The 7,335-nt window shown below is 37.4% G+C and overlaps 1 protein-coding gene across 1 annotated transcript; it reads left to right on the plus strand.

Moving 5' to 3' along the window:
- The first annotated feature begins 4,514 nt into the window (after positions 1 to 4,514).
- LOC137710546 (homeobox-leucine zipper protein HAT5) lies at positions 4,515 to 6,868 on the plus strand. The gene is made up of 3 exons (XM_068449607.2): positions 4,515 to 5,085; positions 5,690 to 6,084; positions 6,179 to 6,868. The coding sequence occupies exons 1-3, from the start codon at positions 4,950 to 4,952 to the stop codon at positions 6,620 to 6,622; spliced, it is 975 nt and encodes a 324-aa protein (XP_068305708.1). The 5' UTR covers positions 4,515 to 4,949; the 3' UTR covers positions 6,623 to 6,868.
- Positions 6,869 to 7,335: the final 467 nt, after the last annotated feature.

A 7,335-nucleotide genomic window follows, 5' to 3' on the forward strand; every position in this document is an offset into this window, starting at 1 on the left:
ACAAACGATATTATTTATACTAAGGGGAAATGGTAGGTTTAGCCTCACAATGAGCTAGCAATCATGTGGTTCAAATTCACCTTTGACGAGAATCGAACCTAAGACCGCTCACTTACAAGTGAAGAGGAATACCACTAAACTGTAGTACTAAATGCATAACAGGCAAACTTTTTAGATTCAAAATAAATAGAACCATTTAATTTTCCTTAATAAAAACCTCGATGGTATATGGGGATATCTTATTAAAATGGAAAAAAAAAGCACATAATCTGAGGACACAAACCTTACCTCTTAAAAACGAAGGATGGAAGAAGAATTTTTAATAAAAACACAGGTTAAATAACATTTCATCTTTATATATGCTCTTGCTTTTGGTGCAAGGCATAAGTATCTTCCACAAGTGTATATTTTCCATATGCCAATTTTCAGTAGATGATGATAGGAATCAGATTTGAGTGTGGTTTTGCTTTTTGAATGGAAGTTACGACACATTCATCGTCTCAACATCACCATGAAGGGGCATAATCATCTGATTATTCTTAATTTTCATCGAATGTAGGTTTTCCTGGGTAGCGTTTCGTCAAGGAGAACATTAGTATATGCTAATCTTAATCACCTAACTAACTTAAGAATATTTTCGGCCTTACAAAAGTTGTGGCTCATAAATATAACCAGGAATCCTGCATTGTTTAGAGATTGAAATGTGGATAATTATGGAATATGATTTCGATTAATTCGTAAGCAGACAATGTAATGGGATTTGACTAATCTTACGTTCCATGTAGAAGAACGCTTACAATATGTATGTACTATGTAGCTTTGCACACAGATAACTTGGAATTTATCAGCTGTACGTTATGGAGTTGTATTGCTAAAAAAATTTATTTGCCTAAACTGAGCGAAGTGGCGTTCTAAAATTCATATAGCTGACCCCACTTAATGGACGGATAAGGCTTGGTTGTTGTAAAGCATATCTATTTCGACGACTTCAACTACTTAGTATGAAAGGGAGAAAATTTTACGAGAGCATCAATCTGCTGGTGTGGATCAAATCTCTGTTTCATGTATGCCAAAGAAAGTTAGATTTGCTATAATCTCCTTTTGTATTGCAAAATCCAAATCAGCCAGAGTAAAGAGAGAATGCCTTTGAAAATTAAAGAATAACACAAAGATTCCTATCTCACAAAGATTGCTAAACCTAAAAGTAGACGTTACGATTTCCTGCATATACTTGCAGTATTCTAGTCTTTCTAATCACCTTCTAAACAAGAAGCATAGGAACCCCAGTTAAAAAATTAACATCAGCAGCGACGATATCCAAAGTTTTGCGTCAGCTGTTTAAGGTCCCAAATGTTGCATGACAAGAGAATGCAGTAGCCACAAACATTGGCCAAGAAAAACTCTTCTAGCTAGAACCACAAATTCTGCAGTGGTTTTTAAGCAAATGCCTTGTTTCATCTGAAGTTTTGTTAGGGCTTCTCTTCGACTTTCACCCGAGTGCACAGCAATAGACACGTGTACAATCAAGATGATGCCACCTGGCATCATATCAAGTTGCCCTAGCCAATAGAGACTGACCTAAATGGTGGGAATAATGCGAAATGGGTTCTGAGGGTGAGGTGAAAGAACTACTACAAGTAGCAACCAATAAGGCAGCAGACAGTTGTGGTGGTTTTAGTTTGCCCTTAAATAGAAGGGTTGAATGAAATACCAAAAATGTACATCGTATAGATGTCGGCCAACATGACAAGGTCGAGAAGAAATTCTGCATATTCCTTATGTTCTCCATTGAACATGTTCTTGTTCTTTGCTTTGATTTTGAAACAACATGAAACTGAAAACTACTCCAATCCACATAAGTTGGAGCTGCCACTTCCGATCTAGTTCAAACTTTTTTTTTTTGCATAGTTGGTCAATTAATAGGCGTGGGTTAGATTAATTGGCCGAAACAGTGTGTTTGCTCTCTTGCATCTGAGCTTAAATTTCTCATCCCATATGTAAGAGTAGTTTAGAGTAAGTTGAGGTTGTTGAGCCATCAAAGGGATTGCTTAGTGGACTTGCATTAGAATTGCTCATATGCTTGGAGAAAGCAGAAGAACCAAATCACTTTCCACTTGTTGCAATTCTAAATGAGAACCCAGAATTGGGTTCCTAAAGTAGAACTGGATTAAGAATCTAAGATTGGGGATTAGATCTTTTACAGTGTGGATATATGGGCTTTAGCTCATTTTGGATAACTCCCAAAACGCAAAACAAATTATGGGCTCATGTAACAAGTGTATAACAAATTATTGGGCTAAAGAATCACCCAGTTTTAGAAATTTTTGCTACGAAATAAATATCATTTTGTCGTCTTTGATGTACATTTATTTAAGTCTTTCGATTCTTTTTTCACTTATTCAATTCAAAGTCTATTGTTAAGCAAGGGTTTAAATAAACGATACTAAAAGATGGAAGAATCAGACACTAGATCTTGAAATTGTCGAGTTAATATCGAGACAATCTCCAACACTAAGGGAACTTAGCAACCACTTTGATTGGTAAGTGAAAAAAAAAAAAATTAATAACATGTTTACTTACTTAAAATAATACTGAAATTTTAATTCCAACTTTCGTATTAAAACTCCTCTCATTCCTAATTTCACGTATTTATAATCAAATTACAAAAATATATAACTCTCACATTGCAGTCTTCAATCTCCTCAATTCTTCCATCTCATATTCCTGACTTAACTTTCTCGATTCGCGAATCCCTCCATACAAATTACAAGGTTAAATTAAGGGAATATTTTCATTTGACTGTGCAAATAAGATAAGTATATTTGGGCACGTCACTGGAGTTTTGGCATATATGGCTAGCCGAGGACCTGAGGTTCATGCTGACAGGAGGCTGAGATAGTGAGACCAAGCAAATATAAAATCTGCACGGAGAGACATGACTGGCCCCACCTTACGTAGACGTGGCCCAATGGTGGCCCGCCATGTTCAATCGCGAGCCGCCCTGGTGGTTGAAGTGGCAATGAGTGGTCAGGGTCATAGAGACTCGGTTTCTGAGTCATCTGTTCGGACTCGCTCCTTCATGAATCCTGAAGGCGACTGGTTCGACTCGATGCCTTTGTTTCTGTCTTCTCCCTCGTTTTCATCTTCCATTACCAGCACATTTACCATTATGCCCTCCTCTACACGTTCCACGCTCTCTTTTCCATCATTTTCTTGTGGAATATGTTTACAATATTTAGAATGTTGTTTGCACGTCTTGCTAAACAAAATAAAACAAAACTTTGTCCATATGATATGAATTGGTCTCCCTCCCCTATGATAGCTCGCTGTGATTTTTTTGAGATACATGCACATTTTTCTTTTACGATAAAGTTAAGGAGATTATTTATTTAAATTATATTTTGTAAATTATTAGAGGTGATTGTTGATGATTGAATTATTACTTAAGTCTTGATTAATGTACTTATTTATTATTGATGATATCACATGATTGCAAATTTAATTTAAAAGGTTGGTCTACCTAGAATTATTCTTTTCTTTTATAAAGAATACGGTGCTTGCGGAAAACCTATTGGAAAAAACTTCGAGCGAAAGAACTAGAGTACCACAATCGTACAACCATTAAGCTACGTCAAAGCTCAAAACGTAACGAATTTCAGGCCAATATTCTTCATGGCACGTCTTGGATTTGATTTTTGACGTTGGTGAATCAAACAATGGTGGCTAGGAGGAGACTAAAATACCTTTGTGAGTCTTTCCAACCCTCAAAATGTTAGATTGGTGTGGTGAACCCACCAGTTTGTCCCTTTTTTTTTTTATTAAAAAAATCCTTATAAGCTACTTATCCAGTGATAGTGAATTAGATAAACAAATCATATATGATACGAACAATTTTTTTTACAACGTGTCATTGACTCATCCATTACAAATCATAATGTATCACAACTTAATATTAAACTAACTACAAATATAATATTGTCTTTGCATTTGTCTGAGTCAAACTTTACCTCTGTTCTAACAAAGTGAAAACTACTGATGCTGGACCAAATAGTCATGTGCCCTTAGCACAAATTATTAATTTCTAACATTTTGATTTTATTTATGGGTTTCACAAGGAATTTTAACCCCATGGAATATTAGACAAATCAAATCATATACAACAAAACACAATAACTAGAGCCTTATTTTGTAATTTTAAAAGATTCTAAGACCAAGTACTTAGAACTGAAATCAAAAGAAAATATGAAAAGAGATGATTTTAGGGTTATGCATATATTGTTATGGAGAGATTTTTCAACGTGTTTGAAACACTTGTCAGTACGTAATATATTATTATATAATTAGAATTTAAAAAAATAAAAAATTTGTCTAATTACATAATGACATATAACGTACCATAATATATTCCGGTAGGATTGCAAAATAAGTACACCATTGATGCTTTAGAACGAAGGGCAGCATTGTAATCAAACCCCCATCTTTGTCCTCTAACCCCTTTGGGTTTTACTATATTTATCACCATCACGCTGCGCTTCGAGAAAGAAGAAGGAAACTCTCCTTCTCTCTCTCTCTCTGTCTCTCCTCGTATCTTCTCTCTCTCTCTCTCTCTCTCTCTCTCTCTCTCTCCTCGTATCTTCTCTCTCTCTCTCTCTCTGTGAAACTTCCAATTTACAGAGCTGCTTCTTCTCCACTGTTTCACCACCACCTCCAATTCAACGTCCCACAACTTCTCCTTCTTCTGAGTGATGGGTGTGTGCAGCCGCTGTTCCCACACTTCCCACATCACAGAAATCATCATCACCAGCTTCTTCCGCCACAAAGCGTGATTCTTTCTAAACCCTGAGCTTCGGATCACTTACCATCCAAAAAACCAAGCTGTGATGTTCGCTCGAGCAGCTTAATAATCACATAGTAAACAATACTAATTCGTCGGAGTGTTGACTGTAAACATGTCCGGCGGCAGGGTCTACGGCGGCGGAAGTTCGTCCGGCCTAAGTGCTTTGTTTCAGAACCAGAGGGGTTCTGAGCGTCTTGATTCTCTATTCCTTTCTGGGTCATCAAATTCTTCGTCTGCTTCTTTTCTCGGTACTATTTTACTCTCTTTGTATACTCTGTTTCTGATTTTTATTATTCGGGCTGATTTTTTTTGGAAAAAAAAATTATTATTATTATTAAGGTGAGGGCAATGATTTGAAACTATTACACATGAAAGTTTTGAACCCAACACCCTAGCTAGGATATGTGACCACATATCTGGCTATTTCTCGATATATGCGTGTCATCCTTGCGCAAAAAAGTGTTGGGTTGATTTATCACTAATTTTTCAGTGTTTATGTTCTCCTTAAATATTTAGTCTTTTGGTATACATGGATATGTTGATATGTATATGTTGCTGCTTAACTTGTGTGTGAATTAAGCAAAAATTAAAATTTGCATATAGTCCAGGCCCCTGTTCATCTTTCTGGTTATAATTATGTTAATTATTTCGGAATTCGGAATCGTAGAATAATCAGCTGCCAAAACAAACACACACTTTGTGATCAGAGCTGATCATGGAGTGAGTGTTTATGTTCGTTTTTAGATATAATCCATATGATTTGTAGAGGAAAATTGTGTGGTGAGATGCTGTTCATGTGTGTGGTATTATTTTGGAAGATGGTATTCTAATTAACGAATATATCTTGTTCAGGTTCAAGATCGATGGTGAGTTTCGAAGATGTTCGTGGAGGAAGTGGATCGAATAGGTCATTGTTCCGCCAGTATGAGCACGAAGATAACGGGGACGATGACTTGGATGAGTATCTCCATCAACCTGGGAAGAAGAGGCGGCTAACCGCTGATCAAGTCCAGTTTCTCGAAAAAAGCTTTGACGTGGAAAACAAACTGGAACCGGAGAGGAAAGTCCTGCTTGCAAAGGACCTTGGCTTGCAGCCTCGGCAGGTTGCGATATGGTTCCAGAACCGCCGTGCAAGGTGGAAGACAAAACAGCTTGAGAAGGATTATGAGGAGTTGCAAGCCAACCACAATAATCTCAAGGCTGATTGTGAAAGCCTTTCTAAGGAGAATGATAAACTGAAGGCCGAGGTAGCGATTGATATCTGTGATTCCCTGCCTTAATTTTTCCATTTGTAGTATTTTGCTTTCGAATTTGACATGATATGTCTGAATTGGTCATCAGGTTACTGTCCTCTCAGACAAGCTGCATCTCAAAGAGAAAGAGGGGGGAAATTCAGAACTATCTGATACCAACAGATTATCTCAAGAACCGCCGCAGAAGCCAATTGCTGACACGGTCTCTGAAGGCGAAGTATCAAAAGTCTCAGCTGTGGCCTCCAAGCAGGAAGATCTTAGCTCAGGCAGGAGTGATATATTTGACTCAGTCAGCTCACATTACACGGATGCAGTTCACTCTTCACTCTTGGAGCCTGGTGATTCTTCGTATGCTTTTGAACCTGAACAGTCTGACCTTTCCCAAGATGAAGAAGATAACTTTACCAAAAGCCTGCTGCCTCCATACATCTTCCCAAAGATTGAAGATGTTGATTACTCCGATACGCCTGCGAATTCATGTAATTACGCATTCCCGGTGGAAGATCACGCCTTTTGGTCCTGGTCTTACTAAGTTTCTTCTGGCAAATCCGAATCCCCGGGGTATTACCATCTTGTTTAAAGTATGGCATAGAAGTGAAAATAAGTCCAAGCAAAATGGCGCACCCCGATCCAGATGTGGTGGTGGGAACAAGGTTTCAATAGATGGTGGTATTTGCCCCGTTGTAATCTTGTTTTTCATGGGGCTCTTAATTAGTGTTTAATGGACCATTTTTGTATGGAATTTCATGTAATTAAATAAAGTTCTCTTGTTAAGGAAGCTTGATGGGAATGCCTCTCATTTCATATTTTTGTTTAAAAATGTCATGAAACGAGTTTTAAACGCGAGCCCTAGCTAGTTCCTCTTTATGCTTCTATCCCGATATCGCTTGCCGTTTCTTGCATACCAAGAAACTTTTCAAGCTTCAAATCAGTTGCGGAATGTTAAACCAAAAGAGGTGCAGATGATTGGCATGTAAGTAAACTCAATTGGACCTTTTGTACTAGTTCATCTTCCTATTTCATCGAGACATTGACTTCCAGAGCCAACTTATGTTCAATGGTGTTTTGCTATCTTGAGCTTTTTTTTTATACGATTTCCACACATCCTGATCTGTATTATTGAAGTTCTGTGTATGTTTATATATGTGTGTGCGCGCGCATGTATACATATTACATACACAGAAATTTTCAGTTGACTTCCATGTACCATTGCTAGCTACAATTAAAGTCCGGTTGCACAGATTT

Source organism: Pyrus communis, chromosome 6 (assembly GCF_041283825.1).
Source record: "Pyrus communis isolate YQ-2024b chromosome 6, ASM4128382v1, whole genome shotgun sequence".
NCBI classification, from domain to species: Eukaryota; Viridiplantae; Streptophyta; class Magnoliopsida; order Rosales; family Rosaceae; genus Pyrus; species Pyrus communis.